Genomic DNA, 23371 nt, shown 5'->3' on the forward strand with positions numbered 1-23371 from the left:
GGCGTCTAGGATGGGGAGTTTTTTTTTTTTTTTTTTTTTCTTTTCCTTTGTTAGTTCGGTGCATCCTTTAGGTTGCATTTTGTCTTTCGTTTTCTTCCTGCTTGTCTGGTCAGGAACTCGGAAAAGCAGGTCGTGCAGGACTATTGCATGGAAAGGGGATGGCTGGGGATACGTACGGGGCTTTGCGGTAGACCCTTGCGAGGGCCTGTTTCTCTTCTCTCACCATTTGTGGCAGCAGGGTCGGTTATGGCTGGTTTCCTTGGCTGTCTGTTCATCTGCAACGGAGTTGTTCGTTCATGGGCCTGCACACATGGAACGGCGCTATCACACTCGGACGTGCATGGCTGGATCACATCTTGGTTGAGCAGACATTTGTTGTCCTGGTTTTGCTTGCATGGCGGCTATTTGCATGGGATACCTATCTTCCCATGTCTTGGGGGTATTTTCTTCTGGGTCACAGGCTACTCTTAGAATCGCGTTTTATGCTCTGCGGCATCATGGGAGCTGGGCGATATCCTGTCCTTACAGCATTCTGGTTTTCTGGTAGCATTTACTCGGATTTGCCTTTTAGTTTTGTTCCTGCAGACCCTGTTTTGATGGAGATCTCCCTATCGTGGTGCCCCGGTTTTCAAGAGCACCCAGCCTCGGTTCTTTAGAAAGGGCCATCAGCACTAATAAAAGTCATGTCGTCGTCGTTGCGAAGACGTTGCAATTGAGCTGCGGTGGTGGTGTGAATGACGACGCCCTGCAGTAAACTCACCGTTCCCGGGTAGCCGAACGCGAAGATCCTCGCCTGGGCACTTTATTCTGGAAGCAGGAACACGCCCGAGACACGATCTCCCAGAGCAAGGTTGACTTCACATGCAGTGTGATATCCGGTTTCGAGTGGGGAGCTCTCATTGGTGAACCCGAGCACCCACGTGATGCCACCTTGGCAACCGCTTTTTTCTTACAAGCTTCACCACTTCAGCTTCAACCTCAACCCAGTCGTGTCCTCTTCCTCTTTGTCTAATCCCCTTTCTCCCATTTTCTTAGGTCAATGCCGCTCAATTGATCTGTCCCCATTATGCCCCCCCGGTTGCGATGCCCTAATCTTCTCTGTGCGACAAGCTGTTACCCATCCATTCGACCTTCCTCATTACCTCGTCTGGCTCGAGTGTCACGCGAATTCTCTCAAACCTCATGTCAACGGGCAACTCTAAGGCGGCGTAAATTTTATGAGTGGCTTAATGGGCCGGGATCATTGCTGAAAGAGCCTATTCCTGGATCCACAAACTACCTTGGGGCCTACGACAAATACGGGAACCTCGTGCGGGCGCGCCCAGGGTGGACGAGGAAACGGCCTGGAGATAAAAAGGCCGAAGGGGAAAAGAACGATGTTGCCACAATCGAGTCCGAAGAGCAGACGCCAGCGGGACAGGAAATAATAGACGAGCTGGAGATGTCGGTTCGTCGAGACGAGGAGAAGAAGAACGACGCAAGGGCTGCGGAACAGGATGATAAACTACCACCAGAGACTGCTGAAGACTTGCGGCCTTTTCCGCAGAATAAGCACTTCAGGAGTCAGCCGGTGCTTAGCGAAGAGTTGCGAGAGGCGATATACCAACGTGTTGCGAGAGACGGCATGTCAGTGTCACTTGTGAGCGTGGAGTTTGGAGTCAGTAATGAGCGGGTAGGCGCTGTGGTGAGGTTGAAACAGATGGAGAAGGAGTGGATCGCGCAGGTATGTTCGTTTCCTCTCAGCCCTCAATTGACACGCAATGATGAGACACTTTACAAAATTCGATTAGTCTTTAAGACATCCCACATGGTTACAAAACTAAACTATGCTCTTTCTGATGCTTCCTTCACCTCCCCTTCTAGAGACCATCAGATGAAGAGTTAGCACTAACGAGGCGAATCAGGGCAAGAAACTCGCCGTCCCATACTCCAAAGCTGTTCTCGCCATGGTTCCTACGACACCCTACATTAACCCCTCGCTCCCCGAGAATAAAGGCAAACGTCCCATCACGCACGAAGCTATTAACGACCTAATTGTTCATCCTGCAACTCGCCAGCAGCTTTTCGTCCCCGTCTCCGAATCGCGCCACTTCACTCGCGTCGACGCCGGTAAGGCTTTTGACAACGACCTTCTCCCCGCTGACGAGCGCATCCCACATCCGGAGTTGGTCCAGGCGGAGCGCGATATCGCGTCAGGGCTGAGCATCGAGGAGCGCAGGCAGCTGGCCGAAGAGCGCATGGAGAAAGAGCAGGAAAGAAGGAGGCAGCAGGAGTCGAAGAGGCTAGAGGAGCTGAAGAAGGTCAAAACGGTGGCTGGGAGGAGATGGGATTTCGTTTTCCAGGATGTGAATGTGGAAAGCGTGGGGCGGGATGGAAGGAGCCCCAAGGGTGTCGGGTGGAGATACGGATTCCCGCATGAGGACCGTAAGAAGGGACAGGTCAAGATCCCTACAAAGGTCGAGGCATGAACTGTCGGATTCTGTCGGATATCCTGTGTATATGTATGTACCTGTAACATATGTGGAGCGGGTGCTTGGGAGTATGTATAGGATTGAACAGGCCTCCATCGCCACAGCCTGCTCTCCTGTTTTTATCTGCTGGTTTATCGATACTGCACCTTCTGTCCCCCCCTCTTCTCCATCTTCTGTTGTCGCTTGCTCGCGGGCTGGGGATGAGGTACGCCAGCAGCATCGGCGTATCCTTGACGAACGCCTGCAAAGGTCGTGTAAGCAAGCCAGGCCGAATAAGCCGGGACAACAGCCTAGCAAGTATTAGCTACGTAGCACACCAGGCTCCTGCTCAGCGAACAGAGGATGCCAACTCACCATCCACCACCATGCCCAGTCGCCCACCACGGCCGCAAGCACCAGTACGCCATAGGTCCAGTAGGTGACATCCCACATATACTCGGTCAAGCCCTTCGCGTCCAGGTCCTCGCCGCTCCTCTTCACCTGCCCATCGGGACCGTAGGTTGGGCGGCCGCTGCGCTCGAAGATGAAGAATTGGATGAGGAGCTGGGGGGCGCAGAGGAGGGCGTAGAGGACGAGGGATTTGCGGGTGAATGAGGAGCGGAATAGGAGTGCGCGCAGGAGCCAGTAGAAGAAGTGGACGGCGAGGGTAAGGTAAAGAGTGGTGTTGAGGCGGGCCGTATTGCGGGAGGCGAGAGTTTTAGTTGCTTTCTGGGTCTGTCAGTGGAGGTGGTAGGAGGGACGGGAAGGGTTAGTGTGGGATATTACTTGGGCCATGACGAAAACCAAGGACTAGGCGGCGTGCAAGGGGGTGGTAGATGGGGTAGGGTGCAGGGTGCAGGGTGCAAGGCGCAGGGTGCAGGGTGAGTATGGTGAGTGCAGAAGGTGAAGGGCAAATAGTGAAAAGTGGACGATGAATGGGTAGTGAATGCCAAAGCAACCATGGACGTCTGTGGTTGGCTGGGTCGAGCGAGCGCACGGGCCGAAGCTGCTGCCGCTTCACAACAGAGACGTGCAGGCGCGAAGTCCTCCACGGCCAACCTGCAACCACCACCTGGGCACCCTCTCACTTCACCGCGCCAGGCTCCCTCAACCCTCCAGCTCCCTTCTTCCCGACCCGCCTGTGACCCGCCTGCGACCCGCCTCCCGACATGCCGTTCTGAACCCGACGCGGTTTGCCAATTCGCTTTGTCAAGCCGCATGCCGAAAGCGTCACATAGCAACAACAGCAACAGCACCAGCAAGCAGCCCCAGCACCAGCACCAGCAACAACAATACCGGCTCACGCACCGGGCTTGCTGCATACTCTCCCCCCTCATCTCTACACCCACCGCTCCCTCTTCTCTCCCAACATCCCTCCTCGCCGCATTCATGAGTACTCGATAAACATCTCCGCCACCTCCTCCAAACACACCCTCACCTACCACCGACCATGTCGCCGTCCCCCCCAGGCGTCGCGGCTCAGCTGCGGCAACTGATCCACTACCACCTCGACAATGGCTTTCTCGAAAACGCCCTCTTCCTTGCTGGTCGCCTGCACGGTCTGGAGCCACGCTCTCCCGATGCCGCTCATCTGCTGGCGCTCTGCAACCTTCGTCTAGGCAGATACAAAGCAGCATACGACTCTTCGCGGCCAAAAGGCTGCCAGGGACAGCACTTGGGCTGCGCCTACGTCTTTGCACAGGCCTGTCTTGGCCTGGAGCGCTTCGTCGACGGCGCTTTTGCCTTGGAGAAAGCTCGCGGCCTTTGGGCCGGCCGAAACCACTGGAGTAAGCGTTGCAGCCGTCTACGTCCCTGACCCGATGGCATACTGACACCTCTCCCCTAGACAAGCACTCGGAGACGTCAAGGCGACACCTCCCAGATGCCGCCGCTTGCTATTGTCTGTTGGGCAAGCTGTGGAACACGCACGGCGACACCAAGAAGGCTGTCGACTACTACATCGAAGCCCTGAAGCTGAACCCCTTTATGTGGGACGCCTTCACCGACCTCTGCGACATTGGTGCTCTCGTCCGCCCCATGAATATCTTCAAGGTCACCCCAGAGATGCTGGCCGCTTTGTCCCATTCAGCGTCAACCGGAAGTGTGGCCAGCTTGTTCATGTCTCAAGAGAGCTTTGAGGCCAAGAATCCATTCATTTTGACTCCGGAAATTGACCCTTTCAACCCATCACGAAACGGGGGAGATGTCGGACTCAATCTCGGCGGTTCGAACCTCCTCTCGAAGCTCAATGGCAGCATTCCTGTCTCCAACGGCAGCGTGGCAGGTTCCGGGTACCCCGATGTTGAGACCCCAACCTCTAATGGCCAAAATATGCATGACGGTGATGTGATGATGGGCGACGTTGGGGGCCCAGTACTGCATGAGCAGGGTGTGGACGTGCCGCACGCGCCGGGAAAGAAATCGCGATTGCAGCCCTTTAGTGCAATGGAAGAACCCCCAAAAATGCGGCCCATTACGTCACGGAGTAGATTGAAGATGGGCTCAGAGGGCATGGAGGCAACCGAAATTCCAAGGCCAATAGGACAGAATGGTCACAAGCGGACTGTGTCAGGTCATTCGACACATGCTAACGTGTCATCTCTAGACCCAACCGCAGCTCCACCGAGGAGAAGTGTTCGGCTCCTCAACTCCATTAGCAGCCAGATACGCCCCTCAAGCAGTCGGCTAGCAGCTGTAGCTGGCAGGGATCCGGAGGGCAAAGAGCGACGTGAAATGAGGAAAGCGAAAGCAACAGGTACGAAAGGGAAGGCTGGGACTATGTCCACCGTGGGGAGGGTCGTGAGTGGTAACCGGAAACCTACCGTCGAGATCTCAGAGGCCTCCTCTAAGCCCGAGTCAAGGCCAGCCAGTGGGGCCAGTGGAGCGCTGGCACCCCCAAAAATGATCCCAACCAGTGATCCCGGACGAGACCAAGAAGCATTGCATTGGCTTCTCGATCTCCTCCTCAAGATCGGGACAGGATACGCTCAGTTAAGTCGGTTCCAGTGCGTGCAGGCCCTCGAAACCTTTGCTACTGTACCAACACAACAACGGGAGACACCATGGGTGCTTGCTCAAATAGGCAAGGCGTACTACGAACGCTCCATGTACTCCGATGCCGAGAAGGTGTTCCAGCGCATTCGAGAGAAAGCACCCTCGCACATGGAGGATATGGAAGTCTTTTCGAATGTCCTATGGCAACTGAAGAGGGAAACAGATCTTGCATACCTCGCCCACACCCTAGTTGACCAGGACCGCCTTTCCCCGCAAGCGTGGTGTGCCCTCGGAAACGCGTTTTCACTTCAGCGAGAACATGATCAGGCCATCAAGTGCTTCACACGGGCTACCCAGCTGGATCCAAAATTTGCGTATGCATTCACCCTGCAAGGTCACGAGCACGTGACGAACGAGGAGTTCGACAAGGCTCTGAACGCTTATCGGTGCGCGATCAGTGCCGACAATAGACATTACAATGGATGGTATGGGCTCGGCCAAGTGTTTGAGAAGATGGGCAAGTATGATCATGCCGAAACTCACTATCGAGCCGCTTCGAAGATCAACCCAACCAACGCGCTATTGGCAGTCAAGATTGGATCGGTAAGTTCATCGCCATCATTCCCTGCTTTCCGTGCATACCCTGATGTCAATCTAGGTACTTGATCGAATGAAGAAGACCCAACCAGCCCTCATGCAGTATATGACTGCCGTTGCCCTCGATCCGCGGTCGAACCTCGCTCGCTTCAGGAAAGCCCAGATTCACCTAAAGCTTGGTGCCCCGGTGGAAGCTCTGAAAGATTTAGAATACCTCAAGGATTCAGCACCTGATGATGCTAATGTCCATTTCCTGCTAGGAAGAACATATAAGAAATTAAGAGACCGGACGAATGCAATCCGCCACTTTACGATTGCCATGAATCTCGATCCGAAAGCAAGCCAGTATATCAAGGAAGCAATGGAGGGTTTGGATGATGACGAAGTTGGCGAGTGGAGTAGTGGAGATGAACGATGAGAGATATTGGTGAGAGGTTCGTCCATCAAAGCTCCAGCATCAGCGAATGCGGAGCAGGCTCTTGTTGCTAGACTCTGGGTATTGTCTCCTGGTGGACCGATTAAGTTTTCTCCGAATGTCTATCTCATTGCGGAACGAATGCCCGGGATACGACACGTTATGAATTCAGCCTTGTCACGGCCTCAAACACCAACCTCATACACTCCTATGGATACAACTGCCCCTCCTACGACCCTACACGGGCTTAAGTCCCTTGGCCTCCTGGTTCCTCCCCTTCTTAATCCACTCAAGCGTCTTGCATATACCCACTGAAGCACACCTCCCCATTACTCTCTTCATGATCAATTTCAGGGCCCTCGACATAACCTGCATTTTTGTTCTCCTGCATCTGCATTGCGGAATGGAGTCTTTTTTCTGTGTTTATTGCGTTTTGTCCCTTGTCTCCTGTATCAAGCCATACTAAGAATGGCCTGTTTGCTTAGTTGTTTGTGTCCATTAAAGGATTGCGAGAACCTGACGACTTTTCACTTTATTTGATGACCCACGAATTTCGGGCGATACGATACTTCTTCATTGCACTGCTAGGCGTGAGGGAGTGGCGTTTTGTCCTTCATTGGTTTGGGGTTTTTCTTGTGTGCGTGGGGGGATGGGAGGGAGCACTGGATGGCAAAATGGGAGAAGATGCTTGCATGGAAGGAATTGTAAATGAGGAGGGTACTGTAACATAGCATTGAAATCCAAAATGGTTCGTCAAACGGATACCCTGTTTGTCATCCGGAGATGTGCCGTGTTAGAGCCACTTCAAAGGCAAAAGCACGCAAATCGTGGAATTAAGCAGTGCTTAACTATTACTTTCATCGAACACCTCAAGCGCACGATACTTGCAACAAAGCCACAGTAAATTACAAGGTACCAGAGCTGAAGTACTCAACCGGTGCAGAAACAGTATTGGTATTCCGAGCCCCACCATGTAATAGGGTAAGAAAACCAATTGGTAACTGTCCATTATTCAACAGCCCTCTACCGATTATGGAGGAAGGGCATTAACTTTAGATAAGATTCCGTGGACAATGGTCGCCGCAAAGGGGTCTCCAGATTTCAACCTATTCATACTAAATTCATTGGAGGGACGTGAGTGAGTAGGCAATACGATTTCAGTCCGTAAAGAAAGATGCGGGTTTATCTCATATTCCCAAATCGCTCAATGCCCATGAATATAGTATATCACATTGGCAAAGATTTTAACTTCATCTAGGTCCTCCTCAGCCAGCGGTGAAAGTTATTTTGAAGGCTCTAGCATTCGCTAGCATTCAACATGAGTCCTAATCAATAGTATATCAGAGAGGGCAATAGCATAATCATAGCAATGAAAAAAAGATCCTGCGGGAAGAAGCTCCCTTTCAGTCTGATTGTTGGAGATCAAGGCAATTGCAAGTGGACTTTATCTGCTCAACCCAGAGGTACTTAGACCACTATGCAATGATTTGGGCGATCCTTTCAGCCAAGGCTTCGTGCCATGTAAAGTTTTCACTGGGGATGAACAAGAGGAACGGCTGAGCGGTACGCCAAACGCTAGGAGGAGGAGAGTGTAAAATGGGGTAGGATATTGCCATAAACGTTTGGCGACCCAAAGTAGGTCCTTGGTCGCGAGACAAGAGCAGCCACACAACCACAGAACGAGGAAGAAGACAACGAGCTCGTGAAAAACTTAGCTCAGGGCCAGAAAGACCCACTCCAGCAGTTAATGCCAAAAACCATGACTTCTTCTGTGGCACTCTGTCCCGAAGTTTTCAGCTTGCATTGCTTCTGCATACGCTCTTTTTGAGGCCACAAACATCTCACCGCTTCCTCGACCAAAAAGCCAGCACCAATGCGCTCTGCACGCGCTGTCACACAGTGGAATACGCGCCTCGTATCAGTGACGCGGGACCACGATATCAGGCGACAGCGTGCAGGTTTCGTGTTCTGAGTCACTGGTCTCGGCGCGTCGGTTGCCGCGCCACTTGCCTCAAATGTGAGGGGTCTCGGCCGTATTTTAACGAGCATTGAAAACTTTGAAGGGAATTGACGTTGAATGCGAAGATTGCGGGGGCAGGTTGAGGAGTTATGGCTTGAGGCGATTAGTGATCGCTAGAGGAAACGCAATGAGAGGATGAAAGGCTGTGAGCCTGAGGTACATAAAAGGGACAAGGACGGACTCAGGCAGAATCTCTTTCATCCTCACAACTTGACTTGAATTGAACTGGGGAAGCCTGGCGTTTTGGTACGTTACAGTCTTCGAAGAGCACCTCATCTTTCCCATCCTGTTTACCCGTGAGTACTTTCGGGGCTTGGAGAGCTTGCTTCCCTCTGCCAGTGGGTTCAATGGCTAACACACTACCTCAACCCTTTCAGATACCCAAAAAACACGAACAAGAAACTATTCCGTCATGACGACAGAACCGTCCAAGACAGCTCAAGCACCTGTGGCCCCGCCCGAGGGCTCTCCGTGCTGGATTGAGATCATGTCTAATGATCCGCCAAAGCTGAAGGTACTCTTTCTTTGGCTGAGAACGCCCTTGATTTTCCTTTGGCCGCCGTAAGAAGCTAATGCTGACCACCGCATAGTCATTCTACGAGGCTCTCTTCCCGGCATGGTCGTTCAAGCCCGCCACTGAGCAACACAAAGACGACTTCATGTATGAATTCGAGAAACCATCTGGTCCGTTCAACTTCCCTATTCTTTAGTTCGCATCGTGTTCACAACTTTTTAACGGACAAATGGTAGGGCTGAGCGGCGGCATCCTCAAAATGCCCGAAGGCTGCAACCGTGACGGTGAACAAGGCATGGGAGTTGGGTTTACCGTATACTACTTTGTTCCATCGATTGAGAAGGTGAGTGCACAATGCAGGCGTGCTAGAGTAAGTGGGGACTCTGTGCTGACGATTGGTGTAGACAGCGAAGAGGGTTGAAGAGCTTGGTGGCACAGAGGTGTTGGGGAAGAAGGAAATTCCTGGCGGCATGGGGTGGTTTGCCAATTTCAAGGATTTGGAGGGGAACCGCTTCGGAGTGTTTGAGAACAACTGGGAGGCACAGTGCAAGAAGGAGTGAAGAGTGATGTGGAAGATGGACGGCGGATGTTATCCAGGATTCCTTTTCCCAAAGCGAGAAGCGAGTCCGTGGGTAGAGCTGCTTGGCGACAGGCCACATAGAAAGCGGAGCAAAGCACTTCAGAAATGGACAAAGAATATAAGATGCAGCCGATTCACTCATTTACTCTTTCACCCGGACATGTTGCAGGTGCTGTGAGTGTCGGACGTTACACGTGACCTTGGACCCTGCCAAGCCGGAACTGCAGCCAATCATCGCACTTGCTGCAGTGGTTCGATCGGGGATATCGTGGGAACATTTTTGTGCCGGAACACGGCCGGGACTCGACAGCTCGACAAGAGAAAACTCACAGCGCCCTCACCCCTCCTGCACCCGCGTACGCCCTCGAGCCCTCCACCTCCTCCTACAAGCAAATTGAGCCTCTCGCAATGTCCTCGCCCGGTCCCCTCGCGCCGCAGTATGTGCACGGCGTGTACATCCCATCGGCGCTGCTCATTGTGGGCACGGCAATCATGAAGATGGACTGGCTGCCCTATGCCGTGGTCCTCGCCGCGGTCCTGGGGGGGTGGAAGGTGTTCAACAACACATCCCGCAAGGTCCTCAGGCCAAACGACTTCCAGCAATTCGAGCTCAAAGAGAAGACGATCCTATCCCACAACACGGCTATGTAGGAGCTCAAGAGCCTGCGTCGCTCTTGCCCTCCCCTCGCTGCTGGCCGATGGCTAACGTGTGCAGCTACCGCTTCAAGCTCCCCCGCGCCCACGACATCCTCGGTCTCCCCATCGGCCAGCACATCTCCCTCGCCGCCACCATCGCCGGCCAGCCCAAGGAAGTCGTGCGCTCCTACACACCCATCTCGTCCGACGAAGACAAGGGTTACTTCGACCTGCTCATCAAGTCGTACCCAACCGGCAACATCTCCAAGCATGTCGCCTCGCTCATGGTTGGTCAGAACATGAAGGTCAAGGGGCCCAAGGGCGCCATGGTATACACTCCCAATATGGTCAGGCATTTCGGAATGATTGCCGGCGGCACGGGCATCACTCCGATGCTGCAGATCATCAAGGCCATCATCCGGGGGAGAGAGGCTGGCGATGTCACCGAGGTGGACTTGCTTTTTGCAAATGTGAACCCGGAGGATATTTTGCTCAAAGAGGACCTGGATGCCTTGGCCAAGAATGACGCCAAGTTCAGGGTGCACTATGTGCTGAACAACCCGCCTGAGAAGTGGGAGGGCGGGGTTGGCTTTGTCACTGCTGATATGATCAAGGCACGTGCTTTGCCCCTCCTCACAACGTGTGCTGACTAGTCTCTAGGCCAAGCTCCCAGCTCCCGCCAAGGACATCAAGGTGCTTATTTGCGGCCCTCCGCCAATGATCAGCGCGATGAAGAAAGCCACCGAGTCCCTTGGGTACACCAAGGCACGTCCAGTGAGCAAGCTGGAGGACCAGGTCTTCTGCTTCTAGACGATCAGCACCGAGATGGAGTAGTTACAGAGATGAATAAGAGGACGGGTCGAGGTAATGCCGCGTCTTCTATCTATAATTTGACGTTCGAAAATGTCTCCAGTGTTCGGAAAACATAGACCTGCGAATATAATCTGCGCCCACTTATTGTGGAAACATGCCACCATCCACTCCAATGACTTTGTTCGTCACGTAGGGTGTCTTAACCATCCAGATCACAGTCTCGGCGACTTCCTCGGGTGCGCCCAATCTGCCAAGAGGTATTTCTATGCTCGACTTAGTCTGTTGCTGAGAATGTAAGGTGACGTCTGGCTTACTGCTCGCAAGAACTTTGGTACTCCCTGGCAACATCTTAGTCCTCTCAATCAGTGCTGGCGCGACTCCATTCACTGTAATCCCCTTCTTTGCATAGGCTTGCGCGAGCCAGTGTACCAGGCCGTGGAGTGCTGATTTCGAAGATGCATAATGCGGACCTACGACGCCTCCAGTGAATCCCGCTACACTACTGATAAAGATGATTCGTCCCCACCCCTCGCTCTCCATAGCTGGCATACAAAGCTGAGTGAGAAGATAAGCTGAGCCGCAGTTGATACGCCACGTGCGTTCGAAGTCTTCCATATGGACTTGGTCGATAGACACTATGCCCGAATAGCCTCCGTTTGTTCTAGCATTATTGATTGGGATTGTCGGATAGCCCAGATTCTCAACCAAGTAAGCGTGTAGTTTTCGTACCTAGGTTATGTGAAAACCCGCATTATCTCTAAGAGTAGCGCGGAGAGAATCATTCCAACCCTCCCGACCAGACCATGTCCATGAATAGTGGATTTACATACTTCGTTATAGTCGCCCATATCTGCTCTCGCGCATAACACATTGATCCCAAGCTTTCCTTGGTATTCAGCCTCCAACTCTCTTGCCAAGCTCCTAGCTTCTTCTTCATCGGAATAGTAATGGATCACAATCGAGGACCCGTGAGATGCAAGAGCTCGACATATAGCTTTTCCGATGCCGCCAGTTGCGCCTGTTACGAGGGCAATTTGACCAAACAGAACTGGCGCGCTCATGTTAAAGGAGGGAAGGTAATTGAGTGAATCTGATGTTGACGCGTGGACCTAAGATCGGTGATAGAAAGATGCAATTTGACGATCAGGCAGGTTTTACCGAGGACTTGGTTTCCCCACTTTGGGGGCGGGTAGAGGTACCCTTGATTGATCTCACCAAATCTCTTGTGGCGGCTGTACACTGCTCTACACAAGCTCTATGCTACCTTAATATCGGAAAAACTGGAATTACAGTGGAGCGGTTCGCTCCAAGTCCTAAACCCTGACGACGACAGAAACTTATCGTCTTCGTCCGCAGAGCAAACTTCGAACATTCTGAAAGGAAATCATGGCTCATCTTACAAGGGAAGAGGTTCTCAAGTCTGGGGAAGTATCGGAAGAATATAGAAGGGTATGCTCATGTTACCGGATACCTCCTTCAAATCTTACTCTGCATTGGAAACTTCCTTGAGTGTGATTCAATCTTCAACATCCAGCTTATCCTTCACATAACCACTCTCACCCCCCATCCCCGCACCTGTATGTAGGAGGCTAACAGTGGTCGAGGCATTCGAGGCACGTCCCTTTGATGTTCACGGGAATGACTTTTTCGACCACCGCGCGAAACGCGCCTCTCATCTAGAGCAACTCCGTCATCTTTATCCCATCTCAGGACCCATTCCGAATGAAGTCACGGAAACAATGCACGATGTTCCGACTCGAGACGGATCTTCTATTCGCGTTAGAGTATACCAGCCAGCTAATGGACCTCCTGAGGGCGGAAGTCCGCTTGTGGTGATGTATCACGAGGGTGGGTGGAGCATGGGAGACTTGACTGACGAGGACTTAAATTGTCGCATGTTTGCGCGGGACCTAGGCTGTGTTTCTGTGAATGTTGAGTACAGGTAAACAAAACCGTTTGCCCCACCTGGTATACAGTAATAGACTAATAGCCTGAATCCATCATCTTAGACTTGCTCCAGAGTTCGTTTTCCCTACCGGCGTCAACGACTGCTGGGACGCTCTGAAATGGGCTATCAGCTCTTCTTCGGCACTCAAAGCAACCCCAGAGAAAGGCCTGATTGTAGGTGGGGCCTCCGCGGGTGGTAACCTCTCTGCAGTCCTCGCTCTCCTTTCACGAGACGAAAAACTAGACCCACCAGTTACAGGACAATATCTCTGTGTTCCTGCACTTTTGCCGCACGACAAAGTCCCTTCGCGTTTCGCACATGTCTACCGCTCCCGCTTCGACAGCGTAGATGACCCTATACTAGGTAAGCTCGATGGATCTGCTATTGTAGAGATCTACAAGCCAGACCGCGAATCCCCACTCTGGGATCCATTCAATCATGCTGGAGGTCATAAGGGGGCACCGAAAGCGTACTTCCAGGTCGCCGGGTTAGATCCGTTAAGGGATGAATCAGTGCTATACGATAGGGTACTGAGAGAGGCAGGGGTGTTGACAAGATTTGATTTGTATCCAGGGTTTGGACATATGTTCTGGACAAATTACCCCGAAATGGAGAGTAGTAAGAGGTTTGTGGAAGACACATTGAAGGGAGTGAGGTGGTTACTTGAGAAATGAGCACGCTTACCACCTGTGCTAAGCGAGGGAGCAAGGACACCTTCTACGCGGGTTCCCCAGACGACAACCTTTAGGACGACAAAGATACAAGGGTATCCTATGTAAAATTTATGGGTCTTGTCACGCCCTTTCCATCGCCTCGAGAGTTCATCCATCGTAATTGAAGTTTAGGCGACATACAGGACCTAGAATTTAGGAGGTTGGATTACCCCACTCCACTAGCTCTAGTGGGACAAGTAAGAGTTGTGGAGCTCCCACTGATCGACTTTTAGAGCGTTTATTCTAGCTCCCCGATTGAAATGTTGGCCGTGTTCGGTCATAATAATTTTCTGCTATCAGGAATGATCATAAGAAATGTATCACTCAGAGAAATAATCTTAGATCAATTTAGAAGTCAATATATGGGTTTCCAACGGTCTGAAGTCCTAGCGAAGATGTAGGAAAGTTCATCTCGAAGCGTCTGGAAAGCCTGTCTCTGGCCTCACGACCGCCGGTTGTGGCAAGGGGGGATGGGGTGGGGGGAGAATTTCGAAGCGAGTAATCAGTAATAGAGGCAGGTTATTGGTCAATTTTCCAGTCGAGTTAATATTGACAGCAGGAGAGCATGGAGAGAGGAACAGCGGAGAAAAAACAAGCGAAGATTTTGACATACACCAGTCTAGGTCGCTTGTATCTTTGCTACTGATGATAACTATACGAATCTTAGACTTTTCCGGATAAAAACTCCAGACAGCTTCGACAGTCCAACTCCACGCTCAAGCAAGCAGTTTTTAAAAAATTTACAGTTCCTAGTTTCTAGTCCAGATCATTCATAAAATCATTGAGGAACTGCCTCTCTGCAATCCATCCTCGAATCCTTTTTCCAAAGACCCAAAGAGGGACTGTGAGAATACTGACACCCAAGAACGCGGAACCAAGGATTTCGAAGACCTTGAGTGGGCCATCTTTAGCAATCCAGTCATTGACGAAATAAGTCAGGCCGAAAGTAAGCAAGTTGCGTGAGTTAATAGCCACGAAGGCTTCCTCAGATAATCTAGGGTACGAATCGAGGAGATAGCCAAACACACAGGTTGCCAGGAAAGCCAGTGACATGTTCGCGAGGCCGTATGTTATTACTGGCCCGGTCCAGTGAGTTTTTGCGTCGACAGTAGCGCCGAAACCATAGAATCCAACGGTACCTAAGATAACAACTACAATCATCAACGGCAGCCTGAACTCAGGCTCATAGATACCCTTGTTCTTCTCCGTAAGCTTGACGCAGATCCAGTCATTCAAGGGCCCCGAGATAGCTTCTCCGATTAGGGAGAATATGAATGGAGAGAGGCCAGTGAGGCCTGTTTCTGAAACAGAGAATCCATAGGTTGTTGGGAAGATGACACCATTGACGACAGAGAAGACGACGATCCAGGTGATTACAGTGCCATAGAGAAGCCAGGCCCAAATCACAGCGGGGTAGGTGAACATGATGAATGGGCGAATGAAGACCTTTAGTGGTTGAGAGGTATAAGTCCCACTGAAGATTGCGAGAGTTTGAACATAGGTTTTCTTGGCTGGAATAGTCTCAGACCCTGCTGCAGCTTCGCTAGTTTCGAAAGCACCCTTTTCAGGGGTAGATGGGTGGTCTGGCGACGCATGGTTGGAGGCTGAGTTGTCGCTCGATGTCTTCGCATGAGGAAGAGCTCCCTTCGGTCGGCGATACGCAGTTTCTGGGACGAAGAAGAATATGGCAAAGATCCAGACTCCAAAGAGGATAGAGCAGATTCCAAAGGTCCATTTGTAACCGAGATCTTCAATGATGTAGCCTGATATGAAACTCGCACCTGCGATACCGCACAGTAGGAATAGATTCCAAACCGCAATGCGGGTAGCGCGTTGATGAACAAAGTACAAGTCACCAATGGTAGCTTGGACCAAAATTTCATAAGGAGCCATGGCAAAGCCTCCAACGATACGTGAGCCAAGGAAAGAGCTATATGTCTTAGCTGCAGCGCCCCAGATGTTGACAATGGTAAGGAAGATAATGGCGAGGACGTAGACAGGACGTTTCCCGACAATTTTAGCCAGCGGATTCGTGATGAAAACACTGAGACCGATAGTGAGAATAAGCCAAGCAGTAGATTGAGCCAACGTGTTGATCGAAATGTTGAGCTCTTGAGCGATTGGAATCATGCCAGGGCCCAGCATTGGGCCATATGCGCCTACGACAGCAGCAGAAAGGCCAACGATGCAAAGAATCATATCTTTCTTCCATAATGGCCACTTTGAACATTTAGTCAAGTTCTAGGACTAGAGGGGTAGGCACGGGGGTCACTCACATTCAATGGGTCGTTGGGGTCGTCGGTGGGTTGAGGGACAAGAATAATGTGGGAGTATTTTCCAGTGCCGTGCTTCAACTGCTCCGTTGGAACGTCGTGAAGTTCAGAAGGAAGATCAGATTGGTCGTTCATGCACGCTGTACGATATATTAATACGATGCTCGGCGGAAAGCTTCGAAAGCTTACCTGTGCCTGGAACAATCTCCGTATGGCCATGGTACTCGAGTATTCCGAACGGCATCTTGACGACTCTGCCCTACAGAGAGAAGAAAGGAAAGGATAATTTTGAACAAGTAATGGGTGTAGAGCTGAGTAGTAACGAGGGGAGAATTAAGGTGCTTATAATCTTATTTCTCCGACAAGAGGCAGATGCGAGGAAGGAAAGGGAGTCTTCCTGACAGGGCTCCACGTTTAAATTAGCGTGCACAAGCGGCTGCATCGCACGAGCAAGGGAAGGGCATACGGGACCGTGTACTCAAACATTGAGCTGGCCAAGGCGTTCTGGAAGAGTTGTGCAGAGACGCGCTTGCGAAAGGGCGGGAGTGAAGTATTGGAGCCAGGGGAGTATCAAAACCAGTTCGGGGGAAGCCACTAAAGTAGCGCGTTGCGGTACGGAAGGGATCATTTTAGCACGGGGAAGATGAACGTGCGGGGGCATAGTGGCAATGTGCTCTGTATCTCATTCCATACGACCCTCGTAGAAACACTTTTGCCGACAAAATATGACTTCTTTTCATATCTGCAGGGCCGAAAATGGATTGTCCGGGGGAGGGACGGTCCTGGTCGAAAGACGCATAACGAGTCAGGCTCAGGTCATTATGGTGAAGGAATATCGCCCCAAAATACCCCCAAGAATGCCGGAAACAGCTGGGTTCACCGATGGATGCGTCGAGGGGTTGACGATATCCAAGGCTGTGGAGAGACGGACGAGGCGAGACGACGACTGCGTCTCACCGTTTGCTGAGTCTTCTGATCGTGGCCTGCCGCTATCGCTGGCCCACGTGAAGAGCGCAGCTCGCGCTTGAGGAGGCGTCTAGGGTCCATTTCAAAGGCCAATTGTCGTGAGAGGCTTGGGGAGATGCCGTAGCCGACGCCGTATTTACATCCAGCATTGTGGTTCCCCGGGGACAGACCGGCACTTTCAAAAGTTTAATGCTCAGACGCCCCATTGTCATGTCTGTGCATCTTACGAATGACGAGAGATTGTGGGACAGGATCAAGCTTCGCAAACGAAGTGACTGGCGTGTCCTTTGGCCCGAGCGGCAACATGTTGTTACGTTGATTAAGCGCAGATGACAGGCAATTAGTCTATTTTGGTCCTAGCGCCTCGGCATGTGCGCAATCACGCTTCATGCATCACTACTCCTTCGCTGCCAGGTTCTCTTCCAAGTAATTGGGACCGCCTATCTTTCTCATTTTAGACCTGTCTGAAACGACACATCAAGCGTTTCTGAGCGCCGTCTATTCAAGGAGAACCCATGGCATATCCTCAGGCAACGCATGTCCAATACCTGCACAATCGGACCACTTGCTTTCGGGTTCACAGTGACGGCCTTGCTCCGGGTTCGGCTCGTAGGGACTTGACCGTTTCGGCATACACGTCGTAGGCATGTTGCTGGCAGTCGAAGTTTAGGATCCAAGGCTCGCGCGGCAGTTTGACGGACTCTGGGTTCTTCTTGACCAAGTCAAAGTCGGCCTTATGCCAGTTGTCGCGATTCGTGACACCCGTCTGCTGAACCGCGTGGACACGGCCATATCGAATTTTTTCGTATGCACGAATGGCCTCTGGGACGTTGGATTTGCCGGCAAGTTCCAGACACACGGCTGCCGTCACACCATCCTCCATGGATTGTGAAGCTCCCTGAATCGACGTAGGAAGGAATGGGTGCGCTGCGTCTCCAATCAAGGCAATGCGAGCCTTAGGACTGATCCATGTAGGCAGAGGATCGCGAAACACCAGTTTCCAGTCCACGAGCTTCTCTTCGGGGGTTGCTCTGATGATGGCGTGCACAATGGGCGCCCATCCTTCCACAGCCTTGATGGCTTCTTCAACGTAGCCAGGAGCTGACCAACTCTCCTCAACATCCGCTTCATCCTGTTCAATGGGTCAACAATGCACTACAAAAGAGTGTGGAGGATGCATGGAAACCCACCTTGTGCGTCAACACCCAGCTGCAAGCAGTTCCCTCTTGCAATGTCGCAACTAAGAAGTGCACATCTGGACCCAGCCATCCAGCGTGGTGATCAATCTTCGGATCTGCCAGCCAAGCCGTCAACGGGTTCTCTTTGAGCTTCTCAGTGCCCATCCAAGACCTGTACACCGCATAACCCGAAGACTTGGGTTTGTCCTCAAATCCAAGCACAATAGTTCGAGCAGTTGATCGAACTCCATCTCCAGCCAGAATGACATCTGCGCTGACTTTTTCTCCATTAACAACAACGCCAGCTCCCGTGTCCGTTTCGAAGTACTCAGAGACCTTCATTCCTAGCCTAATATCTACGCCAATACTGATGGCATGATTCCACACTATCTCGTGAATCTCGCCCCGGTGGCCATTAAACCGTTTGCCCCAGACTTCTTCGGCGTCCCAAGTCTGGCGACAGAGGAATTCATTGTCGTACGCGTAGAAGTCGAGCCCACCGCTGTGATGACAGATGGGATCCAAAGCGTCTTCAACTCCTGGCCATCGCCTGAAGATTCGTCCCGAGTTCGAACCAAAGGATATGATGTCTCCTAGCTGCCTCCGGTCTTTACTTCCTTCAAGCAAGATAACCCTAGCCCCTCTTCTTCGACACTCGATTGCTGCAGTGAGACCTGCGAACCCAGCGCCGACGATGAGAACCTCAAGTCCTGCACAAGGTTTGGCCATGGCTGCGAATTAGGACGACGGATGAGAGGCTCAAAGAACACAATTAGAACTACAAATGACGGCGTAGTGAGTTAAGAATATCCAGAACCTGTTATGATAGCCTTGCGCTAATATTGCATCGATAATTAGAGAAGACAGGGGTAAGTGCACAGGTCGACAGGTCGATAATGGCCTTAGGAGTGCAGGAAGCAGACACAAAGCCGTGCAGCCTGCAGTATCTGTTTCCTAAAGGCTGAAACCATTTTATATGCAACCATCCTTCACATCAATAAATGCCGCAGGATTCCACAGTCTTGTGCTCTTAACGGTCGGTTGTCTAGTGTGGAGCTTCTCCAAAGTCCACAACCCCATCCCCCAGATCGAACCCCGCAAACTGCCGGCGGACTCGGCGACCATCGCGCCGAGGGAGCAGCCACCACGGGGGAGGGAGCGGTCGCGGCCACCATGGGCGCACCATGACGAGGGAGGTACATCGAGAAGTCGGAGCATCGATGGAGAAGCAGCGTCGATGGACATAATGTGAGATATGAGATATTCTCCTCAACTTTGATAAAATGATGCGGTGATATAGGAGTAAAACTGTTCCATTTCGCACGAAGCGGGATACCGAGGCGCTGACGAGAACGTGCCACAACCCCCACATGTCTGTCGTGGTGGAAGAGCGGACAAGACCGCCGAAGACAGGCGGAATACTGTCCGTGGACACAACTGCCGAAAATCTGGTGTCGCTTGCTGAAGCCTGCTGCATCGTCGTACCTCGAGGCACGTTTTGTCAACCATGGGAGCCTTCCTCTCCCAACGCACTGGTATCGTACGACACCTGCTCCCAGAGCGATATTAAATAAAATGGCACTCGAATCAATCTTCACCTCGTTTCCAACCTACGTGTGGCTTTCGCTCCTGCTCGCTGTCCCAGCTCTCACACTACTCCACGATGTCTGGCTATGGCTGAGAATGCCTCCAGGGCCGACCCCGCTACCGTTCGTTGGGAACAACCTTCAGCTGCCAAAGTCACAACCATGGATACAGTTCCAGAAGTGGTCCAAGGTGTACGGGCCAATATTCACCGTGTGGATCGGGAGGAAGCCGACCGTGGTGCTCTCAGATCCTGTCATTGCGGCAGATCTGTTGGAGAAGAGGAGTAATAAGTATTCCTCAAGACCGCGGATGGTGGCAATGGGAGAGATCCTGTGGGATGGCGCCAGCGTGCTCGTCCAGCCATACGGCAAGGAGTGGAGCATTAGGAGGAGGCTTCTCCACCAAGCCCTGACTCCAAAGGCTCTGAGGCTCTACAAGCCAGTGCAAACGGCCGAGGCCTCCCGGTTATGCTATCAATTGCTTCAAACACCCCTGAATTGGGAGAAGCTGCTGGAGAGGTTCACGTCGAGCATCGTTTTCTCCGTCGCATACGGCCACCGCATTGATTCTCTCAACGCTCAAGTCATCCGCCAAAGATTCGACTTTATGCACTACTCTGCATCCCTCAATGTACCTGGAAAATATGCCGTGGAATCATTCCCCTTTCTGAAGCATATCCCGGATGTTCTCGCTCCTTGGAAAGCCGAAATTAAAGCGCATGGGAGAAGAGAGGCTGAAGCCAACATGGCCCTGGTTAACGTCGTCCGATCAGATCTTGCTAGGGCTAAGATTCAAGGCGTCGACATCCCAGACTCTCTTTGCAAGCTCTTACTGGAATTGAGGGAGAAAGAACACATCCCATTATCCGATCGCGACTTCTCCTTCATCCCGGCCTCCCTTTTCGGCGCAGGATCTGACACCACGGCATCAACACTCTGCACCGCATTTCTAGCTTTGGTCACCCATCCTGTGACCCTACGCGCCGCACATGAAGAATTAGATGCCGTCATTGGACCATCGCGAACGCCAACTTTCGACGATGAATCCCGCCTGCCGTACATCCGGGCCCTAGTCAAAGAAGTCCTTCGCTGGCGCCCTGTAGCGGTCCTCGGCGGGACGCCGCATGCCTCAACTGAAGAGGACTTCTACGAAGGCTACTACATCCCCGCAGGCACTACCATTCTTGGAAACTCTTGGGCTATCAACCTAAACGAAGAATACTACCCGAACCCGCACCAATTTAACCCAACGCGCTTCCTTGACATCCCTGCCGAGAAAGCCAGCCTTCCCAACCTGCACTCCGGAAAACCTCACCCAGCAAGATCAGGTCATTCATCATTTGGGTGGGGCCGGAGGATTTGTCCTGGAGCTGATCTAGCTGCCAATACTTTATTTGTTGCCGTCGCGAAGATCCTTTGGGGTTTCGATATCCTGCCCATCAAAGGTGTAAGATATGACACTTTTGCTTATACAGATGGCTTTAATATTCGACCGAGGAAGTTTGAATGCGAGATTAGAGCCCGGAGCGAGGCGCATAGGGAAATTTTGGAACGCGAGCAAAGAGATGCGGAACACGTACTGGAGGTGTATGGACCATTTGTAGAGTAGGTAAGAGATAAATTTCGTTAGCACGAACGAGTGCCTTAGATAGCTAATCTCTACGGAGCATAGACAAGATTTGATCGGCTAGGAAGAATTGATACTACTTATGTCCAGCCTGCAGCTCCGCATCGTGACTCCTTTCGTTGCTACGCAGGAATAGTTATTAATTCTGCTCACGTCGTAGCAACAATGCGAGATAATAGCCCGGAAATCCCTGGGACTGAACGTATCCTAGGGGCCTCGAGGTTGGCTTTGTGGATCGAACACTTCAAGTTCTAGGGCCAGCTCCAATGGAGACCGTGGAAGGGTTCTATCAGTTGTAAATGCAGCCATATTCGCAGTAATGGACAAGATACGTACTCACGAAGGAAAGACCACTCACTCATTGCCGCCAGTATATTGATGCAAAAGTAGTTCAGCTTTATCAGATATGGGAGGAGATGGAGAAGGTGAGCCATGGGAGATACATTTGACGTTTATTTATTCATCGCCGTATCAAACCCTGTACTCCCCCAATATTCTCCTCTGTTTTCTCGACACGTCCATTGCTCTATTCATTCGCTACTTTTCTCATGCCCCTACGCCTCTGGTTTCAGATCCACATAGACTTTGGTAATGACTTGATCTGCGGGTTCAAAGGCCTTCTTCCCCTCCTCATTTGTCCACGTCTTCGTGTCGAATTTTGACACAATAGTGCCTTTGTAAGGTTTCTCCGGGTTAGCCCAGGTATAGCTAACTTTATCGTGCACGCATTCAATCTGAATGCCCCTCCAGCCCCTCACATCTGCCTCTCTCATTAACCATCGCGCAAGGCCAGACATTAATTTCTCTCCTTCATACTCCCTCCGCGTGCTGGTCGCGTTGCGGAACAGAACTTCATTATGCGCTTTCGCTTGCCAGGATGCAGGATCCCGCGAGTCGAGTTCAGCGAGGATATGGTATATCAGGCCGAAGTGTGGAAGACAGGCTAGCAAGGGACCCATTTTATCGAAATCAAGCGGATCGGAAGAGTCGTAACTTAACGCCACGGATACTAGCGGGAAGTCCATTTGCTCCGCCAGTCTGAGACTCTCTGCTTCCAGACCCTGAGTCTCTTCAACGCTTTTCTCATTGTCGTCCCAGTACAACTTCCCACCCACCTCCTCACTCTCAGGTCGCTTAAACACATATTCGTCATCGAAGACGCCGAAGCTCATGCCCGACGTGATCTGGTGGTCCACGAGATAGCTTGCTGCGGCGAGCGATTTGTGCACATTTTCGGTGATGTTTTTAGGGTAGAGGACGGGCCAGACAGGGGAGTGGAAGAGATTGGAATGGATTATGATAGCGGCAGCCCAAGGGCCGTGCTTGGGTTCGAGTTTACGGATTGAATAACGAGATTTGAGGGAGGAAGGGTTCGAGGGGGTAGGAACTTTGGTGTTGGTGTTTGGGACAGTCATTGTGAGGTTGGGTCTCTGCGAGAGTTTGTACGAAACTCTGGCTGCTGGTAGGGGTGATGTCGTGAATTTCGGGGAGAGTAAAATGAGACTGCACGAGACAAGCTGCTGTACCTCGTGAAATTAAACTCGAAGGCGGAGTGAATATTATCTAAGTCTCCGCGCATGAACAGCGTGCTCTTGTATGGGCTCGGGAAACTCAATATATCCAAGCACAGGCCGCGAAATAAGCAGTAGAACGGGAGGTCGATATCAAGGTGAAGGTATGTGTCTGTGCGCTGGTCTACTTTCGCTTTGCTTTAGAGTGAGCAGATCCGGAAGTTGCGGTGAAAAGAGCTCCGAACCTCAAAGAATCTGGAGGGAAAGAAGCCCACAATTCTGCGAGTTCTCACTGTGCACTTTATACTGGAAACAACCTCGTAATTAGAGAGCCTTTCCGGAGCTGCGGGGCGCGCATAAGCATATATATTGCATTTATGCAAGTAAGATGGCGTAGGTGGAAGTAACACCGCGCCGCACTGAGCACACCTCGCTGTTCGACCCTCGGATAATATACATCGGAAACTAATGTAACTATACCTAGGCAAGCCATTGGTTGATTATCAGACTCCAGGCCAAAATATTGGTTCTTTTCGCAGAATCCTAGTTC

At 51.7% G+C, this 23371-nt stretch overlaps 13 protein-coding genes across 13 annotated transcripts; 7 read left to right on the forward strand and 6 right to left on the reverse strand.

The window, feature by feature from the left end:
• Positions 1-109: 109 nt before the first annotated feature.
• BDR25DRAFT_98272 (uncharacterized protein) lies at positions 110-704 on the forward strand. Its single transcript, XM_033699337.1, has one exon. The coding sequence runs from the start codon at positions 297-299 to the stop codon at positions 654-656; it is 360 nt and encodes a 119-aa protein (XP_033541170.1). The 5' UTR covers positions 110-296; the 3' UTR covers positions 657-704.
• A 266-nt stretch (positions 705-970) lies between these two features.
• BDR25DRAFT_307312 (uncharacterized protein) lies at positions 971-2574 on the forward strand. The gene is made up of 2 exons (XM_033690816.1): positions 971-1723; positions 1905-2574. Exons 1-2 carry the CDS (start codon positions 1067-1069, stop codon positions 2466-2468), a joined length of 1221 nt encoding a protein of 406 aa, XP_033541171.1. The 5' UTR covers positions 971-1066; the 3' UTR covers positions 2469-2574.
• Positions 2244-3378, reverse strand: BDR25DRAFT_98277 (uncharacterized protein). The gene is made up of 3 exons (XM_033699338.1): positions 3237-3378; positions 2826-3179; positions 2244-2761 (listed from the first exon to the last, which is right to left on the reverse strand). The coding sequence occupies exons 1-3, from the start codon at positions 3243-3245 to the stop codon at positions 2603-2605; spliced, it is 522 nt and encodes a 173-aa protein (XP_033541172.1). The 5' UTR covers positions 3246-3378; the 3' UTR covers positions 2244-2602.
• A 137-nt stretch (positions 3379-3515) lies between these two features.
• BDR25DRAFT_98293 (TPR-like protein) lies at positions 3516-6727 on the forward strand. The gene is made up of 3 exons (XM_033699339.1): positions 3516-4237; positions 4297-6047; positions 6103-6727. Exons 1-3 carry the CDS (start codon positions 3901-3903, stop codon positions 6457-6459), a joined length of 2445 nt encoding a protein of 814 aa, XP_033541173.1. The 5' UTR covers positions 3516-3900; the 3' UTR covers positions 6460-6727.
• A 933-nt stretch (positions 6728-7660) lies between these two features.
• Positions 7661-8761, reverse strand: BDR25DRAFT_361830 (uncharacterized protein; the record flags this gene model as incomplete). The annotated part of the gene is made up of 5 exons (XM_033696493.1): positions 7661-7720; positions 7775-7898; positions 7933-8155; positions 8193-8589; positions 8648-8761. 5 exons carry the CDS (start codon positions 8759-8761, stop codon positions 7661-7663), a joined length of 918 nt encoding a protein of 305 aa, XP_033541174.1.
• Positions 8762-8888: 127 nt separating this feature from the next.
• On the forward strand, positions 8889-9562 carry BDR25DRAFT_346808 (uncharacterized protein; the record flags this gene model as incomplete). Its single annotated transcript, XM_033694188.1, has 4 exons — positions 8889-8990; positions 9067-9160; positions 9227-9333; positions 9395-9562. 4 exons carry the CDS (start codon positions 8889-8891, stop codon positions 9548-9550), a joined length of 459 nt encoding a protein of 152 aa, XP_033541175.1. The 3' UTR covers positions 9551-9562.
• Positions 9563-10062: 500 nt separating this feature from the next.
• Positions 10063-11016, forward strand: BDR25DRAFT_329287 (ferredoxin reductase-like protein; the record flags this gene model as incomplete). Its single annotated transcript, XM_033692445.1, has 3 exons — positions 10063-10217; positions 10286-10820; positions 10867-11016. 3 exons carry the CDS (start codon positions 10063-10065, stop codon positions 11014-11016), a joined length of 840 nt encoding a protein of 279 aa, XP_033541176.1.
• Positions 11017-11160: 144 nt separating this feature from the next.
• Positions 11161-12120, reverse strand: BDR25DRAFT_337536 (3-oxoacyl-reductase; the record flags this gene model as incomplete). The annotated part of the gene is made up of 3 exons (XM_033693196.1): positions 11850-12120; positions 11334-11748; positions 11161-11282 (listed from the first exon to the last, which is right to left on the reverse strand). The coding sequence occupies exons 1-3, from the start codon at positions 12078-12080 to the stop codon at positions 11161-11163; spliced, it is 768 nt and encodes a 255-aa protein (XP_033541177.1). The 5' UTR covers positions 12081-12120.
• A 146-nt stretch (positions 12121-12266) lies between these two features.
• On the forward strand, positions 12267-13744 carry BDR25DRAFT_272045 (alpha/beta-hydrolase). The gene is made up of 3 exons (XM_033687286.1): positions 12267-12468; positions 12624-12961; positions 13029-13744. Exons 1-3 carry the CDS (start codon positions 12406-12408, stop codon positions 13639-13641), a joined length of 1014 nt encoding a protein of 337 aa, XP_033541178.1. The 5' UTR covers positions 12267-12405; the 3' UTR covers positions 13642-13744.
• Positions 13745-14377: 633 nt separating this feature from the next.
• On the reverse strand, positions 14378-16347 carry BDR25DRAFT_272047 (MFS general substrate transporter). The gene is made up of 3 exons (XM_033687287.1): positions 16143-16347; positions 15957-16093; positions 14378-15900 (listed from the first exon to the last, which is right to left on the reverse strand). The coding sequence occupies exons 1-3, from the start codon at positions 16195-16197 to the stop codon at positions 14437-14439; spliced, it is 1656 nt and encodes a 551-aa protein (XP_033541179.1). The 5' UTR covers positions 16198-16347; the 3' UTR covers positions 14378-14436.
• A 1023-nt stretch (positions 16348-17370) lies between these two features.
• On the reverse strand, positions 17371-18850 carry BDR25DRAFT_296988 (putative monooxygenase). The gene is made up of 2 exons (XM_033688971.1): positions 18110-18850; positions 17371-18051 (listed from the first exon to the last, which is right to left on the reverse strand). Exons 1-2 carry the CDS (start codon positions 18824-18826, stop codon positions 17497-17499), a joined length of 1272 nt encoding a protein of 423 aa, XP_033541180.1. The 5' UTR covers positions 18827-18850; the 3' UTR covers positions 17371-17496.
• Positions 18851-19672: 822 nt separating this feature from the next.
• Positions 19673-21292, forward strand: BDR25DRAFT_296990 (cytochrome P450; the record flags this gene model as incomplete). The annotated part of the gene is made up of 1 exon (XM_033688972.1): positions 19673-21292. The coding sequence occupies one exon, from the start codon at positions 19673-19675 to the stop codon at positions 21290-21292; it is 1620 nt and encodes a 539-aa protein (XP_033541181.1).
• Positions 21293-21675: 383 nt separating this feature from the next.
• Positions 21676-23077, reverse strand: BDR25DRAFT_307318 (uncharacterized protein). The gene has a single exon (XM_033690817.1). It carries the CDS (start codon positions 22723-22725, stop codon positions 21865-21867), a length of 861 nt encoding a protein of 286 aa, XP_033541182.1. The 5' UTR covers positions 22726-23077; the 3' UTR covers positions 21676-21864.
• Positions 23078-23371: the final 294 nt, after the last annotated feature.

The sequence above is a fragment of the Lindgomyces ingoldianus genome (assembly GCF_010093535.1).
Source record: "Lindgomyces ingoldianus strain ATCC 200398 unplaced genomic scaffold BDR25scaffold_47, whole genome shotgun sequence".
NCBI lineage: Eukaryota > Fungi > Ascomycota > Dothideomycetes > Pleosporales > Lindgomycetaceae > Lindgomyces > Lindgomyces ingoldianus.